We start from the raw sequence: 21,672 nt of genomic DNA, 5'->3' as shown, positions 1-21,672 counted from the left end.
AGGGATAAACTTCAGGGCAAGATTACTTAAGCATGCCTGTGTGCACGCACACACACACACACACACACACACACACAACACACACACACACAAGAATTAAAAAGAAGTGGAAATGGAAGATCTCAACACTACCCAGAAGGAAGGCAAGAATGGATGGATATTTGACTGTCTATAGAGTTTTTTCCGGGTTCCTGGTTAATATGATTCTGGATCCTGACTGAAAGAGCTTAGATCCTCGTCTTCAGGGACCCTGATTTTAGTGCTGACCTGGAATTCTGTATACATGAGGTGGTATTTCCCACTCATCCCCTGTGAACAATGCTCTAATTATGTTGATGGCTGCCACACATTCCCTGGAAACAAGCATTTTGCATTTGGAAGATTGCTGGCTAGGATTAGAGGACAGTGGCTACCAATGGAAAAGACCCTTTGCTGCGTGCAAAAGCTACTGTTTCACACAGAAAGCAACCCGGTAGCTTGAGTCTTGGGTACCGTGCTCTAACCAAATGGGCTTCCTTGTTTAGGAAAGACACACTACATCAATGCTACAGGGAAACTACTCTGGCAAAATGCCTTATATTATTTATTTATTATTAATTATTATTAATCCCAACCAGGGATTGAACCCGGGCTCCGGCAGTGAAAGTGCCAAGTCCTAACCAGTGGACCACCAGGGGATTCCCATGATATTAGTCACTAATTTAAAACACAAACCTGTATGTTAACATTTCACTAGCTTGAAAAGCAAATACTCACGTCTGGGTCCCTTTGGTTATTCCCTAAACTGGAATGGGTGTGGTATCTGTAAGTGTGTGCACATGGAGTGCCCGTGCCCCCTGGAGTCTGTGGCCCTCGGCATGTCTATTTTTCTTTTTCCAACATTTCTATTTTTAAAAATCTTGGCACTCAGACTCTGTTGCCTATCATCTGGTCTCCCAAAGGAACCCCATGAAGTCACAATTTGCAAAGTCACAAGAGTAATGGGCCTAAGTCATCCTAGAGAAGTAGGATCACACACGTACATACGTATACACACACAGTGTAGGAAGAACAAAATCCATCACAACTGGGGGGAGATGGCTGTCCCAAATGTAAATAATATATGAAAAAATCTATTTTCCAGAATGTGTGTTCACCAAACATTTAGATCCATATAAGAGATGTTCCAGAAGAAAAATGGGAAGGGCCAGAATTAATTGGCTGCTAATCTCTACTTTCTGTAGGATGTTTCCTCCAGCGGTGGATTAAATCAGTGTTTAATGCTACACAGGCCCAGCTGTGTCCATATTAGGAAGTCCTGAGCTCACATCTCTCTCTCTCTCTCTCCCCATGAAAAGAGGAGGTATCCTCCCTCCCTTTGCTCTGCTTCCACCCCCTGCATGTGTAGGTGGGAGAGTAGGAGCCCGGGAATGTGAACTTGATCCACCATTGGTCAGCCAGGCAGTAAACTCTCATTGTTCTTTAGATACCAAACATAACTTCTTTCTAGTAGGGATAAACCCAGCCATTCTGCACACAACACAGCTTTTGTGCTCAGTAGTATGAGATGGAAAAGAACCACAAAGAACATTAGAGCTTCATTAGACTCATAAACATCTCTTAATATGCAGAATTTAAGAATCCACCCAGCTAATTTATATTCATATTAATACTAGGTATGTTAGAATCTCAAACCTAACAATCTTCTGGTCACTTGATTGTTTTTATAATTACGGATTTCAATTTACAGTTTAAATACTGTGGTCTGTTTTAGCTTTGCCTTCTATTTGAGCACTTCCTATTTCACTACCTTGCTCTCAGGTTCAAGGGCACTGGAAATCATGCTAATGTACAAGCAAATATGCTGTTGCTGTTTTCGGTGCTGGCTTGTGAAGGTGGCTTAAGTACCTCTGTACAAAGCCATGTGTAATGGGAAATACACACCTGAGAACTTAGACCTAGGCACCCTCCATTCTCACCATCTAGAAGCTATGTAACCCTGAGCATGTCACACAACCCTTAGGAAACCTGCCTCGCAGAGCTGTGCTGAGGACGAAATGAGATGGTGCATAAAGGGAGAGGCACCAAGTAGACCAGTAAATGCTAATTCCCTTCCTCTTTCCCCTCAGAAGCCAACGCCGGTCTCGTATTATGAACCTAAGTAACCTTTGAAAGGTCTCAAAATAATCGAGTTGTGACATCCTGATAAAAAGCCACCACACAGACACGATGCCACTGGACAGAACCTGCAGAGATATGACACGTCTGAGGCGCTGCAAACCACTGCCTGTCCCTTCCCAAAGGACCGGTGGACAAAATGGAGCAAGTTCTCTTCCTCGTATGCCTGATTATAAAGGAGATCGTGCTGTTTCTGACCCCACCTCGCTCAAAACAATAAGCCCACTGTTGTTACAGAAAGACCGTAAAATGAAATTTGATATTTCTACATTCTTCTCTGAAGATACCAGCACGATCTGGTGCTAGATGCAAAAACATCTAAAATCCTGATAGTAGCTACATGCATTTAAAACCAATATAATAATTAAGAACTTGGGCTTTCTAGTTAGACAGATTTGCTTTTCCTCATCTATAAAATGGGTATAATAATGATGTCAGTCTTAGAGAGCTGTGACTAGAAAGGGTATATAGCAATTACGTATAATGTACTAAGCAGTATACTCAATAAAATGCACCTACTCAGGAAAATGATAGCCCTTTTTTCATTCTGGATATTCTAATAGGCAAAACAGTATACCCCAGTGCACTGTGGGGAGGGGAGAAGGATTAAATAACAAATACAATTCTATAGGGAGTTACACTACCTATATATTCTTGGATTTACCCATTTACAGTTTAATTCACTATAAGTATTTATGTCAAACCCAGGCAGACATCCCTCAATCACAAAATCAATGACAGTGATGAAGAAATACAACTTGAGAAGCAGAGAACCAGTGAGAACTCAGGAGAAGCCAACTTTGTAATAAATACAACCAAGAAGAGTCTTAAAGAGAATGTGTCTCTGGTTGGCCGCACAAAATATGAAGTTTCAGCACGCACAGCTGAGGGAAAAGGGAGAGAGCACAGAGGGAAAAGGAGGTGGAGTGCTTGGAGCAAAGGCCAAAGGAGCCACTGGACCTGGGGGGTGACTTCTCCCCAAGGCAACAGGCCACAGGGATGAAGGGGCTCTCTCCAGTCTAGTCGCATCGTCACTTGTGCCCCTAGAGTCTCGGTCCTCCATTCTGATGTATTGACTCTGGCCTAGCTCCCATGCATTTTCATGCCAATAAAGTTGCTGAAATTAAGAACCGAACTGTGACTCTTCGGGGCATAAATAATATCATATTGTAAAGTCTGGGCTGATAACAACCAGGATGCCCTTAACACTCTTAAGAAAAACCATCTGATCTATGATGCCCTCGATGCGGTTTGAAATTTCCCTCGGCCTACAAAGGAAAATATTTTTAGTATGTAGCACAGTTTGTAACAGACATAGAAATGCACTGAAAATATAATTTTAGGAAAGCATCTGGGTTTAATCATTTCTTGTTATACCTCAACACCTAATAGGTTCTACTTTCTCAATATAAGGAGCACTGCAATATTCTGCTACAAACTATGCAGCAATCACTGTAGCAATTTCTCACAAATATTTCATTATTGGCTCTGTTTTTACTTTTCAAGTGGCAAATACTCTGATTTAACTATAAAAGCAGCATAAAAATGAAGTGCTCCTTCTGGAGCATTTGCCCCCAATGTTTTCCCCTCCTTCAAAAAGCAACCTAGAATTCACTGGACGATGTTTCCCAAGGTCATTTGGACAACAGACATATACCAGTACTTACTTCTATGTCTCAAAATGTATCCTAGCAATAGTTGCCACGGTCCAAGGTAAAACTCACCTGCAGTTTTTATTGATACACAGGAATTTTAAGACATTAACAACCCTACCAAAATTTTTTTCATCTCCTGAGGGTCAAACAGGTTAATATCTGTGAATAATTGATTTTAATTAGTAGCAAGTGCCTATCCTTCAATGATCAACCAGCATAAATGCTCTGGCAGATTGATTATTACTTAAGATTTCTCCCAATAACCTTTCATATAGCAATTTTCCAGTGGAAGAGAAAAGAAAGGCACGAACAGGGTTTTTTTTTTTTTTTTTTGATGGTGTACATTTGTAAAACACCACTCAGGACAAAACATATGAAAACTCTCCCGATATCACTCCTAACTAAGCGCAAGTTTTCAGTCTGAGGGCAATTCAACAGATTCCTGAAGAGGAAAGGAAGACACTCAGAGGAAAAGTAAATTCCAACTTCCTCCTTTCAGAGGTAACCAGGAGCTGAGGCCTCAGCGAGGTACTGGGCACAGCATACGGTGACATGAGGCTCAAAGTGGCTCTGACCTTCACCTAAGCCTGTTCCCCTCATTCCCCAAAGAAGCAGTGAGGACTCAGAGAAGACAAGTGGCTCGCCCACAGGCACACAGCTTAGTGGTGCAGGGCTCTCTCCAAAGCTGCATCTAATGTATCAGTTATCTCCTTCATCCAACATAGACTATTGCAGAACAAAACTTCACTACCGCATGCTTTGTGAAAACAGCACATTGCATATAACACGCTTGACTCTGCTCCTCCATCCAGCCTCCACTCTTGTTCACTAACCTCAGAATAATGCAGCTTTGCAGTTTATGCATCAGACTGTCTGAATCCCACTCAGAGTGTGATGGTAGCAATTATAACTAGACAGGATCAGAAGCAGAAAATACTGAGCTTGTAAAGGCTCAAAGCGGAGGATTGACCTGGAAGGATGGGGTCTTCTGCTGAATGAGCTGAACACGCTCGTTACCAAGCGCCAATAAATCCTGGAGAACTGCCATTCAGAGATATGTGTGACACGAACGCTGCCCTGTTTTAAACACACATTTGGATTTGGACAGTTTGACAATCATTGACTGTTACCCTGACCTGTGATACACTTGCTGGTTGGCTGCCACTGGGCTGTGACACTGACACTCTCCTCCTCTGGGTCAGCAGAGGGGACAAACGAGGGCAAAAGCCAGGGACTCTAGTTGGCATTTGCTTTTGAAAGCAAATAAGCAGATACGGGAACCATCCCTTAAATGCTTTAGAAGGTACATAAAGACACTTTTTTGTTCAACCAATTGCTTTTTCTCACTTGTTGTTTTGGCCACCTGGTATTTATTATTTAATTTGGTTTCCAACTCAAGAGAGGAATAGTTGTATCTATCTTTCCAAAGACAACAGACCTAATCTCTACACACACTTGCATTCATTCACTCCAAAAAAGATACCAGCTCTTCAGTACAATAATGCCCCGTACTTTCTTTTTTTTTTTTTTTTTTTTTGCGGTATGTGGGCCTCTCACTGTCGTGGCCTCTCTCCCGTTGCGGAGCCCAGGCTCCGGACGCGCAGGCTCAGCGGCCATGGCTCAGGGGCCCAGCCGCTCCGCGGCATGTGGGATCCTCCCGGACTGGGGCACGAACCCGCGTCCCCTGCATCGGCAGGCAGACTCTCAACCACCGCGCCACCAGGGAAGCCCCGAATGCCCCATACTTTCTATGCAAAATATTTTGTCAGACATACAGGGCTACCATTTAGATATATATAAATGGAAGAGGGTCGTGTATACCCGTGACACATATGAAAAGCCCCGGAATGTGAGATTCACATTACTGTACACACAAAGCACATTTTTTTTTTGGCCCTGTAAAGAACAGAAATGAACATATTCAGGAAGAATAGCAGTCATTAATTAAATTCAAAATCATCCCTGCTCAGGCTTTCTGCTGTATTCATTTATTATCTCTTTATATGTCTTGTAAAAACTAAGTCAAGAATGGGACCAAGCTAATTTGGATTAAAAGCAACTCTGCTAAAAATATAAAATGTCTTAGGTAGACTGAGGACTCAGGGTCCTAGAGCGAAGCCCTGGCTCTGCCATTAACTAGGGCTATGAGCTTGGGCACAGCTACCCCACGGATGAACAGATGAGCTCTTCTCCAAGACTTGCTCCTACCAAAGATTCTAAAGCAGACTGAAAGTCCTGCAACACCAGAAAAGCCTAAACTTTAACCATGAAGCAATAGAGGCCACACCCAAGAGATATGTACCACACAGATATTAAATGTACACCTATTTTATACGACGTGATGGCTCTCCACAAAAGAGGAGAAAAAAGCCCCATGTTCTAAAAGCAGCCAAGTGTTCCTAATAGCTTTTGTTGTCAGCAGGTGCTCTGGCAGCAGAGATGGGCAGAAATCCCGTGAGCACTGTGAACGGCCACAGTAGGAGCTGATGCCCCCAGGCCTGGGATGCAGATCTGAACACCAGCATGAACAGTGATGCTGTGTGATGTCAAAGAGTCAAGGAGGCCTGCGTGTGTGTGCACCCATGTACACAACTCACTGCACTGCTAGGTCTCAGGGCTTTCCCCCAGGTGTGGGAAGAGCACGATGCAAATATAGAATAACGTGCCTTTGATGAAGAGTCTACCAGAGTATGTCTTCAGCCTAATAGAAGAGAGAATGGGGGCAGTTCTTAAAAGGCAGAACTGAATGTCTTTTCTATTGACAAAAGGTTTGTAATCCGAAGTTGATATCCTTGTCATAGTTCTTTGAGTTTACCTTGTTCCTTCTTTCTAAAGATCTCTCTCTATGAAACAGATAAAGCAATGCTCAGGGAAATCCTGTTAAACAGAATCACTCTTTACAAGAGCTACAGTGTCCTTATTTAAGTGAATCTTTCTGTGGGTGCACAATATGTATGAACCTGAAGAACAGGTAATGCCTGTGTGTTCAAACATGACCCACCAGTCACTGCACCTTGAGGACAATCACATGGGCTCCCTTGCACAATTAAGCTGGCCAACTTGTGACCAAGAGGGGGCAGGGGGGATGGGGGTGGTACAGCCAAGTCTCCAGCCTCCAAGCATGTTGTCTTCTAATGGATTTGGCCTCCTGGCTGAACTTGGCAAATACAGAAGTCAACCTCTGCGGTTCCCCATAGGTCTCAAACTCAGAGCAGAGGCCCCCTGAGCACACCTTGAACAATGGTTGGTTCGCAGGTGCTCCCACAAACCATGGGCTCCTGGGCAGGGGCTGTGCCCTTTCAGCTTTGTTATGTCCACGGCCCAGCGCAAGGCTAGGCATATTGGTTGAATGAATAAACTAAACCACAAAGCCAAATATTTGGATTGCTCAGGAAGAACATAAACGTGAAGGCCTCTAAGAGTTTAGATTGTACTCGGCAAAGAAGGAGAACCCTTTTCACAGAATATATTTCAGAAGATGACATAATTATGGATTCTATCAGTCGGTCCCAGCCCTCCTTATGGCGATCCTCACTCAGAGGGTGTGGCCTGAGTCTGGGACCTGTAGTTTTTTTGGGGTTTTTTTTTGCGGTACGCGGGCCTCTCACTGTTGTGGCCTCTCCCGTTGCGGAGCACAGGCTCCGGATGTGCAGGCTCAGCGGCCATGGCTCACGGGCCCAGCCGCTCCGCGGCATGTGGGACCTTCCCAAACCGGGGCACGAACCCGTGTCCCCTGCATCAGCAGGCAGACTCTCAACCACTGCGCCCCCAGGGAAGCCCCTAATGATGCTTTTTAAAAGTATCCATGTAAATGAATAGCTTCTAGACATAAAATTTCAAAAGTTGAAAACCAAGGAGCAAAAGTCTCTCTAACTGTGCCTCTCACTCCATGAGACTCCCTGGTACCTGCGTGGAGGGGAAAGACTTGGCCCTTCATCCAGGGAGTATTCTTTCCAGCAAGGCTGCTGGCCCACCTGTCCAGGTATCTAACTGCCACTCAAGCACCAGCACTCTTTCTGCGAGCCTTCGGTGCATTTTGTGAGAACTCTCCATCATCACATTCAGCCCCGTGCAGTCTGGCTGTGTCCTGCCTCACTCATCAACCCGCTTCGCAGATCCTGCTCTCCATGCAAAGTGGGCAGCAATAAACTACTTCCTAAGAAGGAAAATGGAGAGGGAGAGATCACTGTTCCAAGTGATAGTCAAAATGCCTTCACCTGATGCATTTTATCACTATGAGTTGCATTCACCTGTCTATTTTGGGGGGTGGAATCGCCTTGGTTAGAGTGTGGCAGGGGCCGGCCGGGGCTGGGGCAAGTGAGCTGAGAGTGAGAGTAAGGCTCACTTAGGAGGGTGGGTCCTTTCCTCCGCTCCTCCCCCCGGGGAAGTTGCCTCCATTCCCCTTGTCCTGAGGCACTACCCACAGAGCCTCAATCATGCTATGACAAGCTAGTTAATCAACACCTCCCCTCACCCCCATCACTGAGATCTGACTCTGCCCCATGCTGCTCAAACATGCACACTTAGTTTCCACCACTAGACGCTGAACATGTCACTCCCCCTGCCTGAAATGACCTCCTCCCCTACCTGTCCTTCAAGACTGAAGTTTAAATGGCACCTCAATCCTTTCTGCCTCCACAAATGCAAAATGACCTCTTTCTTCCCAACTCTAAAAGTGAGTTACTTTTACACCACTCACGGCTCTCTGCCTTAGGTCGGTTATTTGTGTATCTATTTTTCCCACTGAATTATTAAGCATCCTGAGGGTGAAGCCTGTGTTTCTCTCATCTTTGAGTCATGCACAGTCCCTGGTAAAGGATAGATATACGGGCAACATCCACAGAAAGAAGGGAAGGGGCAGGGAAGGCAGGCACCTGGCTGGGAGGTATGATTTCAGATCCTGGAAGAAGCGTCCCCTAGCAAATCTCATCCATCTGGTCTGGGATGCTTGACAGTTTTGTCGAAGCCTAAGATCTGACACAGTTACAAAGGAAATCTTCAAGGGAGAGGAAACACTTTTAATCCTTACTATTCACTTGGTGTCTAGTCGTAGATTACTGCGAATGAGATTCAAATTCTTTCTGGAAATCAGGTTTTGAAAGGGAGAGAAAAGAAGGAAAGATAGAGTGCTTTCATTTGGGGCACCAAAGGAAAATGTCTCCTGTTTCATGTGGTGCCTTACACTGTGAAGAGGTCAATACATTTGGACAGTGTCAAATCGGATGCCCCCCAATAATACACAACGCCTGGCACAGACCTTCAATTACCTACTTCGCCCTGGGAGAATGGACTCTTCCTTCCCACATTTGTCTCTCATTTCATCAGAGACTTTAAATTTTTGTGGACAGGATGCTAATGTCATTTGGGACCAAAAAAGTTATATCCAAAGCATATTCATTTATAAGGGAATAAAATACAGTACGGTTGACTTGAGTGATTTTTATAGGTCACTTTGAAAGGATTCACAAGAAATGTGGAACTAATCAGAGAAATATTGGGAATCAGCATTATTGTGGGCTAAACTTGTACCCTCCAAATTGACATGTTGAAGTCCTAGCCCCCAGTTCCACAGAATGTGACTGTGTTGGAGTCAGGGCCCATAAAGAGGTGATTAAAGGAAAATGAGATCACATGGGTGGGGCCTCATCCAATCGGACCGGTGTCCTTATAAGAATAGGAGATTAAGACAGAGCTCTCTACACACACAGAGGAAAGACCATGTGAGGACACAGCAAGAAGGTGGCCATCGGCAAGCCAAGGAGAAAGGTCTTGGGAGAAACCAAACCTGCCCGCACCTTGATCTTGGACTTCCATCCTCCAAAACTGTGAGACAACAAATGTCCGTTGTTTAAGCCACCTAGTTTGGTATTTTGTTATGGCAGCCTGAGCTAACTAATATGCGCACAAAGCCACAGATGCCAGAAATAAAGAAAATTAGGCTAAAAATGAAAGTATTTCAATAAAATCTCTCCTCGTCTCTTGTGACTGCCAAGCAGTATATCACTCTGTGGAGCTTGTGGGAAGAGGGGCCATCACTTCGATGAACGGTAAGTGACAGTGGTGACTCATCGACAATGCAGGCCCTGCCCCAAGTGAGGACAGAGAACGTATCTCCAAGGATCCCTGACAAGATGTTTAGTCACTTAGAAATTGTTAATCTAACCACTGAACAAGAATGACAGCAAAATTACTAGGAGCCCAAAACCCACACCACATTATGGCCACGGCTATTATTGATATAAAAGAACCAAGGATCTCATAACACATATAATTTGAAAAATATGATTTCTCTGGAATTTGCAAAATAACCAGTCTCAGTTTTCTTGAATGACCATTAAAAGTAGAATTTTTATAGATACCACTAAGATTAAGCACCCTAATGGGCCTTTAAATTATGTTGATAATAGCACGTAATCTGTGCTAAAAGAAGCCTACAAGTTATTCCTCTAACAAACCACCTGGCTTGCTCTGTGCTAAAAGCACATCATGGCCCCAGTGACATGGAGTCTCTTTTGCATCATGTCTTATCAAGTTTCCTCAATTTTGTGACTGCAGCATTTTTCCCTACAAGACTTCAGTTTTCCATCATTTGCTTGTGTGGGCTTTGGCAACTTGCAGGTGTTTGTTTAGAAAGGAGAGGCATTTCCCAAGATGACACAATAACCTGGTGTTCTAAATCCTGGGAGCTTGACTCCTGCCTATTTCTAGGATACTTTATGTGATTGGCCATTACCCACCCTCTCTATCCCCATTGCTGCCACCGCTGCCCGTGACTTTGCCATTGAAGGCTGCTGAGCGCTTTCCCCAAAGAGTAGCCCAAGCCATAGAAGGGCTGTGAGGTTCACCAGCATTACTGTGTTACTTGTTGGCACCTTGGGAAATGGGTCGCCTGGGAGTTGAAATTAAGAACTGAAGAGAGGCTGGTAATTCGTTCATACCCTTATGAACGCCTGCTGTGAAAGCAGCATCCGACCCCTTACCCGTGCATTACGATCATCCATGCCACCAGAGCAGATTGAAGGGCGTCTATGGATTGGCCAGCTCCATCTTTATCCATACGTTTGACAAAAATACAAATGATTTCAATTATATCTATTCAGTGAGGGATTTTAAGGCATTATGCACTCAGATTTTAACTCAACTAATAGCTTTAGAGCATCACTATTCAATATGAATATATGCAAGCCACATTTGTCATTTAAAATGTTCTAATTGCCACATATAAAATGTAAGCTGTAACAGCTAAAATTCATTTTAATAATATATTTTCTTGGGTATGTATACATTGGGTTATCATGTATCGGAAATATAATCATTTCAACATGTAGCCACTATTTTAAAGACTTTAATGATATATTTTACCTTCACTTTTTTGTATAAGTCGTCTAAATCCGATGTGTTTTCATAGTCTGTCTCAATTGGATGCTAAATTTGATTCAGAAATGCTTGGTCTGCATTTAGATTTCACAGAATTGACAGTTGAAAAAGTGGATTCATTCACACACCCGTGTTGTTCCAAAGCATGACTGTATTATTAGATTTTCAATTTAAATTTAGATTATATTAAAATTAAACTTCAGCTCATAACTATTTGGAGACTGATAATTATAATTGGGCATATGCCTAGCAGTGGTGGAAAATAAAGTTTAAAAAGGTAGCTTGGGGCAGTTCTGCTGACAGCCTCAAACAGCAAGCCAAAGAGATTGTTCTAAATGGGGAAAAAAGTTTCTGGTGAGGAGGGATGTAAGCTGTGTTTGGGGGAAGATTCACTTAGCATTGATGTAGATGATGGATGGAAAGGGTGACAGCTTGGTGGCTAAAAGAGCAACTAGCTACTGCACTAGTCCAAGCAAAATATAAGGAAAAAGTGGGGGAGGTGCTAGGAAAGGAAAGAAAATTATAAATTTACATAAGGATATCAGGTAAAGTGGGCAGGAAATCAAAGAAAGGGAGGAGTCAGAGAGTTCTGTAACAACTAAAATAAAGAAGTAAAGAGGAAGGGCTGGAGGGAGAAAAGTTATTTCTAACGTATTTGCATAGAAATGTTTAAAAAAAAGATTGGAATATATGTACATATGGGCCGGTGGTGGGAGGAGATCTTTGGGCAAACATGAAAAGAAATAAAAATCTATTTATAGAACTGTCAAATTAGCAGAACGGGCAACTTTCTTAGAAATAACGTATACTATTCCAACAGTTGGGAGGGTCTGAGTAAATTAAATTATGGTACCACTTATTAGAAAGCTATGCAGCTGTTAAAAATCATTGCTCTTGAATTATTTCAAGGGATATGGGAAATTGCTTAAGATATATTTTTAAATGAAAACCTTAAGTTTGGATAATAAGATTCCATTTTTTTTTAAAAGGATATACATTTACATAATGTATAGCACAGAAAATGTGTGGAAGGACACATACCAGACATAGATTATCTCTGCAGAGTAAGACTGAAAGGGGCAAGAGCTTTTATGTTTTATACTTTGGTAGTGCTTGAACTTGCTACAGAGAACATATCATTTTTATTTTTGAAAAGGGAGACCAGAAAAATGACTGAAAGGATTTCTATCAAAAAATTATCTCTGGGTCATTTTTATTTTCTTATTACAAACTTTTTATATTTCAATATGTAATACTTCTATAGTCAGAAAAAAGTCATAAAAGAAATAATCTATAATACCAACGACACAATCAATTTTAAGTCTGTTTGCAAAGTCAAAGTTTATAGAGTTGGGTGTTTCTTTAAAGAGGTTTGGATCCAATTTCTTTTACTTCTTTGGGGCTCATGCTTACTTTTATAGCTGCTGAAGCTATTTCCACATTAAAAAAAAATGATTTCCATTCATGTGGGCAAAAAGGAAAATGGAGGCCAACCCCAAGGCAAGCCTTCCTGAGAGAAAACAAAAAGCCTCTGTAACCTGTAGAATGAAAACTTCACCAGTAGAACGTGACTCTTTTGTCGTGAATGACTTCAATTGCTGGTGAACAGAAATTTTCAATGAGAACAAAGAGCATCAGAACGATTTCAGTGCTCTGGTTGTCATTCCAGGCCAAACACACCAGTAACTTTATATTATAATGATGGGGACAAAGAACAAGGTGTTCCATTCACCGTGAGGCTCCCGCAACAAGAGGGCGCAGAGTCTTTCACTGAAGTGGAAACGAGAAGGAACTCTCAAGGAAAGCGAAAAGGGCTGCGAGCAGGTAAATCACCATCACCAGCATAAATAATGGCAGAAAATGGGTGAAGAAATGAAAAGATGCCGTCTGATCATTCACCAATGGAAAGATGTGCACTAAATCAGGGTCTTTTCTGTCTGACGCTGTTGTTTTTACCGAACAGTTAAGCACCCAAGGAAATACCAGTTGGGTCTTAAATACAATTTATAGCCGGGTTGGCCTCATTGCACCTGGCTGTGTTTTGACAGCAGGTTTCGTCAGTTTATAGCGGAGACGCTTGTCTATGCTATAAGCTGTCACTAATGCAACTAGACCTTTAGAAAAAAAGTACCGCTCAGAGGCAAATCTCTCCCTTCCACGCACCCCTCCCCCTTTTAATGAAAAGCAAAAGCCTCCTGCTGGCGGCAAAGCCTCTTCTTCTTCAGGGGAAATTAGAGCCTCCTGGGAGCAAGCGGGTCAGCCCCAGTGCTGCAGCCCGAGTGGGGTGCGCCTGCTTCTGGGCACTCGATTAAGGACTCTTTCTTTTCTCTTCCCTCGGGGCTAACTGTTGAACACAGTGGCCTTGTTGTTCTGGGCCAGGAAATGTGGGATTCTGCTCTTTGAGCTCCCAACTCTTCCCAGCTTCCAGGCCCTGCTAAGAATGTCTGGGAGCCTTGCAACAGCCTGGCCTAGGAACACAAGGCAGACGGCTTCGCGGGATACCCAGCCCTCACCTCAGCCCCTTCGGAGACCAGAAGAGCAAGGCTTGGCTATTTAGGTTCAGACAAACCTTAACTTTGTTTCCCGGGATTTTTGTACTCAGCTAGTGGCCTGGTTTGGAAGCCACTGATGTAGAAATCACAGGAGCTCATTATAATATACACGAGTTGAAAGCACTTCCTCCCAGGACCAGGTGCTGCCTTATTCCACCCATTTTGTTTTGCGTGTTTATTCTTCTTCACTGCCAGAAGGACTGGGCCAAACAAATAAGTTTTAACAAGTGACATGCATTCCTGAACCGAAGGCAATGCGTCCTTTTTAGGAATGAGCTCATGGTGGCTGGTGGCCGATATTTCCCCCCGTGTGGTAGAACAGGACAAAGATGTGAGTAGAGGGATGAAAAGGTAATGGAGAACAGCCCCTTCTGTTCCTTAATTTCATGGTTCACAGACCTTCATTGACATTCAGACACTCCCAAGGGGAAGCTCATATAACCGGTCATGAAACCAGAAACGAGCAGGCTAACAGCGCTGCTTGCCTGGGCCCGGGGCAGAGTTTCTCACCACCTTGGGGGTCCACTCCCAGACGCTAGGGCCCACTATGATGAGTCTGCAGCTGCTCCGGGGGCCAGCCCAGGCTGGGAGAGTTGCAGGCCTACAGGGTCCCTTGACCAGCCGCATCCAGGATGCCACCCTCGGACTTCTCAGGGCCCAGGCTCCAGCTAGGGTCGGCCCTCAGGGCTGCCCTTCAGGCTCCGCGAAGCACAAGACCCGGGGAGCGCGGAAGGGAGAGAAGGCTCCAGGCCGGGTGATCCCCTCGCAGCGAGGGATGCCTGGGAACCGTCTCTCCCTCAGAGTTGCCCATGGGCTGAAAGGGAGGGAGAGAAGGAAAGCTGAAGGAGGGATGGGTCCCGGTCCCCAAGACAGAGAAATGAATCTAAACTGCTCCCTCAGATGAGAAGAGCAGCCGGAGGTAGAGATGCACAGCCAGGGGAGGAAGTCGAGGGCAGCCGCACAGGGGTGATGACGGAGAAACTACGGGTACGCCCGGTCCGAGGAACGCGGCAGGCAAGCAAGCTCACGCGTACGTGGCCGCATCCAAACAGCAGAGCTCGAGGCCCGATGGCAGCATTGACCTGTTGCCGGGTGACGCCGCCCAAAGTAAACGCCACGCTTTGCAAGACCTCATTTAACACTCAGTTCAGGGTCAACCAGAACGTCCACCTACAGCACCACGGTCACTAGAGGCAGAGGCCTGAGGCACACATCACCGTGCAGGCCTAAGAGGGTGGGAGACCATCATTTTCCTGACTCAGGGATATTCCAACTCAGCGAGAGGATTACTTTTGTAAGTGTATACAAATAAATCACTGTCATGATGGATACACTAAGTATGAAAAGCAAAGTACACAAGCCTTACTGTCCTCCACAGACTCTCGGGAAGCAGTTATCTTAAGCACACCTGTGGTATTCCGGAACTCTCCAGCCAGTCTTGGAAGATGTTTTCAACAGACAACTCAAGCCTTTAAAAATAAAACAACAACAACAAAAAGTAAAGGACTGAAAAAGTTACAGAGCACTTATTACACAGAATGGTTCTAACTATTGGGCACATCACCGCATCAATCTTCCAGAGGAATCGGGAGAAAGCGCAATGCTGTCGCAGGTTAAAGTGAGGAGGGGGACCCGGTCACGTTCAGTACAGCTCCTCTCCAGTCAAAGAGAGTGCACACAATGAAGTCTAAGAATCAAAGGCACACCACAATAGGTGCTTTTAATGTCTTGAGAGGAACTTCTTGGTTGGGAGTGCCATTCAGGGAGGAAGGATAGGGCATGTTCATGGGACACAGCAGGCGTGACTGCTTCCTGGAAAGAGGTGGAGTAAAGTGAAATCTGAACACTATAGCACTTAGCGCACCAAAATGAAATTCCAACTTTATGGTGACCATGGGCTACAGCAAGCAAAAATGATACAAATCATTATTGGAGCCCTGAGAGGCTCACAGCCATGGAGCACACATGGCTTCTGTTGCTTGTTTTCAAGCAGGCCTTCATTCTGCTTTTTCTGAAATATTATGATTGCTTGTTACGTCTGATCCAAAGGAAGCTGAAATCTTTTGGTTTCATGCCCTGCTGATTTAAATACTCCTTAAATGTACTAAGTGTCCAATATTTTTAGGGTCAACAGACTGTCTTCCTGAAGTTTAAGCCATTCCTCCCTGGCTTCTAGATAATTCTTGCTCATGCCTGGCCTCTCTAACCACAGAGGCCTTCCTGGAGCCTCTCCCAGGCTGTGTGTGTCATACCCACCATGCTTCCTGTCTTCTGTGGCACAGCATCCATCAACAGTTTGTGACTGCAATTTATTTGGTTACTTGACTTTTAACTGTCTCCTCACTGGCTCAAAGCTCTCTGAGACCAGGGTCCAAGTCTGTTTTACTCACTTCCCTAAACCCAGCACTTAAAACAGTTCTTGGCGTGAGGATCCCCATAGATATTTTTTATTTGCATAAATGAAAACACATTTCATTGTTGACTCAATAAAGATTATTCCTTTTTAATAATCACCTTTCCCAGTAGGGTATTCCCAAGTTGTTACGCTCTGTATTTTTTTAAAATTTTATATACTATATTACATATATGTAATATTCCCTCCTCCCTCCCTTTGGAATCGTAAAGAAGTTGTGCAAAGATACAATGCTGTCTGCATTAGTTAAGGTGCTGAAGGCCAAGTACTCCCCTCACACCTGTGCTGGTTGGGCTTTGGGCTGGACCACAGTGAGAAGGGAGGGAGGGAAGGAGGTGGGTGGGCTTGGGGAATACAGGGCTGACTGATACTGTCCCTTCCTTTGCTTCTCCACTGAGAAGCAAGTCACCTGTGTGCCTCTGTCTTCCCTGCCCAGGGCAAAAGCAAAGATTGCCAAGGGAGGCAACTGTTGCTATTTCAAAACAGAGAAAATACAAAGAGGGCAAGAAACCGGCTTGGATTCATTTTCAAGATGATGCCCACCTGTGGGACGACCAGGCAGGGAAGAGGCCAGAAGTGAATAAGGGGAAAGTGACCACCTCCCTAGGCTGTCTGCCCAGTTCCCAGGTCAGTGGAATTACTGGCTGTGTCTCTATGAAAGGCCAGGTGCCACCATCCCTGGGCTTTTCCCCACTGTTTCTTGTCATCTAACACCACCACTCTCAGTGCAGATGGCCAAGTCCCCTCTGTAGGCTGTGAGAGTGTGGAAGTGTGTGAGTGTGCTCACGTGCGTGCATGCATGCGTGCCCTCAGAGGTCTGTGTGTGAGTGTGTGTGCACGTGCACGTGGGCCGGGGATGGGGGCGACGAGAAGAGAGGAGGCATCTCTCAGAGCACCTTAAATCAAGATCGTTATTCTTTCTTGGGCTTGATTTATTTGCTTGGCCATAGAAAGAGGCGCTGGAAATGCCCTCAACTGGCATGACTGATCTGCTAGGAGGAGGAAAGTGGGGCAGAAGGGCCACTTAGAGAAATGTCCAAGGAGACTTGAGGTTGTTTTATTTTCTAGTGACATTTGTGAGGCTGGAAGGTAAGACAAATCTTGTAATTTCCACTGAAGACAATGCTCAGTGGAAGGCCTGTTCTTGTTTGGAACGAATGCAAACCTTCTGCACCTTTGCCTGGCACCCGGGTGGGAAGAGTTGCTGCCCCGGGGCTTGAGCGGCTGTGGAGGCCCTGCTGGCACTCTAAGTTGTTTGCCCTGATTCAGAAGCAAGGGTCCATTTTCTTCCCTGTCCTTCCTTCACTGGTGCTTCTATCTAAGCAGCTCATTCATCTACTTCCTTTCCAGCCAAAGAGAGACACTCCTGTGTCCAGGGCCCTGGGGCCAAAAGCCCCTGTCACCCATCCTTCAGGTGATACCCAAGTAGGCAGCAGCAAGTGTCCGACTCGGAACTGAGCTTCATTGTGCTGTGGATTCTAGGAAAACGGGCATTCTTAAACCTGCCACAACTTAAGACGGAGAATTTAAAAAGGATTTAGAAAAAAGCAGTCGTGATGATCAAAGGGCTAAGCACATTGGACCCACAGGGGAGGTCAAGGGAACTGGGATTAAATATCCTGAAGAAGAGAAGTCTGGGGAGTGACTTCAGAGCCATTTTCAAGCGATTTTTACAAAAGATGGTGAACAGCTGTTGTGCGTGTCCATGGAGGAGTGAGTAAGAGGACAGGGACATAAATTTCCTTCAGGGAATTTTAGCTTAAAGACACTTCTTTAGCGGTGGCATGGCGGGGGGATGGCATGGAGGAGGGCGGGGGCTGGGGAGTTGAGTCCCAGCATGTTACTAACTGAGGTTCAAGTCTTCACCGGAGAAGACTGAGAACAGGCAAAAGCTTCTCTCTGCGGCAAACATTCGGTGGATGCCTACCAGGCATGAGGTTCTGTACAAGACCAATATTATTATCCCCATCTTAGAGTTGAGCAAATGAAGGTCCAAGAGACTAAGGGCCTTATGCAGGGCCTCCTAGATGGTGCTTGAAGAGCTGGGATTCAAACTTGTGTTGCCTGGCTGCAAAGCCCTCGCTTTTCTTTCTGCGTTTAATTCAGGAAATTAATCCACGATACATTGGTTCATGATTTATCATGCAGACAAGCCTGCAGGAGGAGAAGGCCTGCGCTGGCTCTCACCAACGCTGACTTCTTGTTCACATCTCTCCTGCTGAAGGTAACCTGGCCGCTGCTGCGGTTGCCCTGCGTGTCTATCCCTCAATTACAGTTCCAAAGAGATAGGGAGCATCTTGGGAGGGGCAGAAGCATGAGGACAGGAGAGTTCATTGTTTAGCTGCATCCAGGAGCAAAAGACACTCTCCTGTGAATGAAGAGAACCTGTGTTTCCAGATCGCTTTCCCCTGGAAAGGTTCAATACATCTTATAACCATTATCACTTCATTCCTCATAATATCCTCGTGAAGTGGGTGTCAGTTGTTGTGCGGCTTTTTAGCAGATGGAGAAACTGCAGTATAAGAAGACCGGTCAAAGTCAGCCCAGGCTAAAGAAAGGATCTCAGTTTCTAGACTCCCAGTATCAGCACAGACATCAAACTGCACTGATGCCTGTTTATAGGTTCCTAACGTGGAATGAGATGTTAAACTATGAGAGGAAGATCAAAGCACTAACTCCATCTGCCAGAAACAATTTTTTAAGGTAGTATAAGTAGCCTTACCTCCCAAGGAAATTATGGGAGACTGTTTGAAAATGCTGAACTTTCAGGAAAGAAATGGGCTGTATGTTTTATGAAAAAATATGTACATAATTTTGGCTGTTTTGATCATAATTACTGAGATGACAGTACAGGTGAATTTTTAGTTCTGAACTTGGATATACAGCAGTGGTAAAACTGAAAGCTGACTTTTTCAAATCAAGACACGCAGAGTCAAAGCCAAGGGTGAATTTTTCCCCTCTGAGATCATGTGGCTTAAATAATCACAACAGACAAGCAGAAGCATTTCCACTTCGCTGGGATCCAGAACTTACAGGAAATTACTCTTCTGCATGTCTGATCACTATGGAAATTGATTTTATACAGATAGCTAAAAGTACACAGACCACGACTGCACGCCCTCCATCTCTGTACTAGTGAGCAGTACTTCTGCCTCATTACTGAGACCTCCTGGGTATCTGGAACAGCAGGTTGTTTTACCCTCTGGCTGGAGAGTTCCCTTGCTGTACGCCTATGTCCTGAAAGGCAACTCTGAGTTTTAGGAGTGGGGTCTCCAGACCCTGTGAGCTCTAAATGTGGTCACGTGTAGTTAATGCTGCAAGGGAGAGAATATGCTGGCCGTCCTGCACGACGCTGGCTAGAAAATTAATCTGTGTTTAAGGCTGCGAAAGTGACCAGTTGCTCCTCTCTTCGTAATATTACAGTACATAGAAACAGACCCAGGCGTGCGAGAAAGCAGTATTGCCTGTGGTGTATTGCTTCTTCGGTTGATCTCTGGGGTGGAGGGGCAAGGATGGGGAACTGACTATTAACCATATCTGCTGCTTGTGCCTATCAACTTGTTGCTGATCAGGAGAAAGGTCTTTATCACTCTTGGCTCTGTCTTCGGCCTCTTGAGATTCTAAAGATCCCGTTCTATCTGCGCCTCTAAAGGAAAGCGCAAGGCCCGGTAATGTTCCCAGGAGCTGAGAGAAGATGGAAAGAATTTGGGAAGTACAGTTCTAGATGGATGAAGGCTTTAGGAGCTTCCATGCTCAGGGTCTGAAACAGAAAATGCCCTTGTTCTGGAATGCAACTTACATTCTGTATGGGTTTTTAAATTTTAGTAATTTACATTTATAAGTTCCCTCCCTCTGTGGGGGGGAGGCAAATAGTGTATGCCTCAAAGCTTTGCACATGGTTACTTCTTTTCTTGATCAGAGCAAGTCATTTGTACTTGGGTAGATAATGAAAATTGCTGAGGTAACAGTTACAAACGAGTACTCCCTAGCTTCGTGGGGGAGGAAAAGTACTGAATTAAAACAAACACGTGAATGCGCACACACAAACAACAATAGCTGATGAGCAAAGAGAGAACCCGCAGCTATTGATACCGCTGGAATATCAGGTGGGCAAGGCATGTTGGATAAGGTGCTGTTCTACCAGGGCAGACAGGCACCCAGGATTTGTTTGAATCTCCTTCTAAGCACTTCTAGCTTTTTCTTTCCTTGGTCTCATCAGCATTTAAACTGAAACCTCACACTGAAGATGTCTAAAACATGACTTCTCATCTCCGCTCTTCCGCTGCAAATACCCTCCCTTCCTTCCCTCGGCCCCATACTGACTCCTGAGACCACACAACTACCAGCTGGATTTCCAGGGCTTCTACACTCAGCATGTAACTAAGTGGCCAAGAGAGAAAGGTCAGGTCACGCTAGACTCCTCTTTTCAGCTTTCACAACCAATCAACCAAGTCTTAACTGTGGCACCTCCGGAATATTCCTGAGATCTGTTCATACTCTCAAAGCCCACTGCCACCATCCCACCCACGGCTCCAGCTCTGGATCTCTTGAGTGAACTACTGTACCGGTCTCTAATTGGTCTCCTGACGTCTAGTTCTCCCCACCCCCATCTATCTTCCACGCTGCCTCCCCCGAGTATCTTTCCAACATGCTGACGGCACTTCCCTACCTAAAACCTTCATAGTAGTACCTCTGGCCTGAAGGCTCGAGGCTAGGACTGCTGAACTGTATCTCCATGTACCCAGGACTCTGAAGCTCACCAGAGAACCTCCTACCCTGAGTCATGACCTGTGTCATGTACATCTTCGTCTTCAGAAGTTGACCAGGAGCTCCCTGAGGGCTAGGCATAGAATTGATTCCTTTCTGTTACCTAGTGTCCAGCCTAAAGTCTGGTAAGGGAGGTGCTCAGTAGAGAATGCTAAAATTAATCGAAGCAAGAGAACAATGGAAACGCAGTATGACACAGACGTGCCAGCCCCAGGACCCTAACTGGCTGGTCTAAAGTGAAAGACTGTCCTGTTCAGAACAGCTCACGTGCTTCGCAGATGTGCCTGAGGATCAGTTTGCGATGGAGCCAAAGGTTGGAAGCTCCAGGGGTAGGTGTGGGGCCTTTGGAGACCTGGATAAAATTGGTACAACATGCCGCACAGGCAAAAGGGTGAACGGTCTGCTTTAATAGCTGGATTCGATTCTGAGATTAGCTGGCAGGAAAGAAGATGTTTCAGTTTCAAAATATATTCTAGTATACTTGCTGAAATACATTCACTGTAGCCATGAAATCTCCTTAACGCCTCAGGAGAATTTTAAAAAGAAGCTTAAGCCTGCTAGCTAAAAAGTGATCCTAACTGGGCGAGGCATCCTCTCAAGGGTGAAGGTTGGTGGTTGTGGCCACCATTCCACGGAGATGCTGCTCTTAACTTCCACAATCACAACAAAAGTCTCTTTGTGGGTCCACAAAAAATATTCGCAATGATAAAATCCAGGTCCCCCAGAGCCAGAGGGCTTGGGGCCATCCAAA

At 44.9% G+C, this 21,672-nt stretch overlaps 1 protein-coding gene across 6 annotated transcripts in view; it reads right to left on the bottom strand.

Moving 5' to 3' along the window:
• The window catches only part of AOPEP (aminopeptidase O (putative)), a 371,738-nt gene that overhangs the window by 103,112 nt on the left and 246,954 nt on the right, over positions 1-21,672 (bottom strand). For all 6 annotated transcript variants that reach the window (XM_032636443.1, XM_032636442.1, XM_032636437.1 and 3 more), the window contains exon 11: positions 15,150-15,210. In XM_032636443.1, the coding sequence (XP_032492334.1) occupies positions 15,150-15,210 (61 nt within the window). The remainder of the gene's footprint in view (positions 1-15,149; positions 15,211-21,672) is intronic.

The sequence above is a fragment of the Phocoena sinus genome, chromosome 6 (genome assembly GCF_008692025.1).
Source record: "Phocoena sinus isolate mPhoSin1 chromosome 6, mPhoSin1.pri, whole genome shotgun sequence".
Lineage (NCBI taxonomy): Eukaryota > Metazoa > Chordata > Mammalia > Artiodactyla > Phocoenidae > Phocoena > Phocoena sinus.
This window is presented reverse-complemented; position numbering and strand designations above follow the sequence as displayed.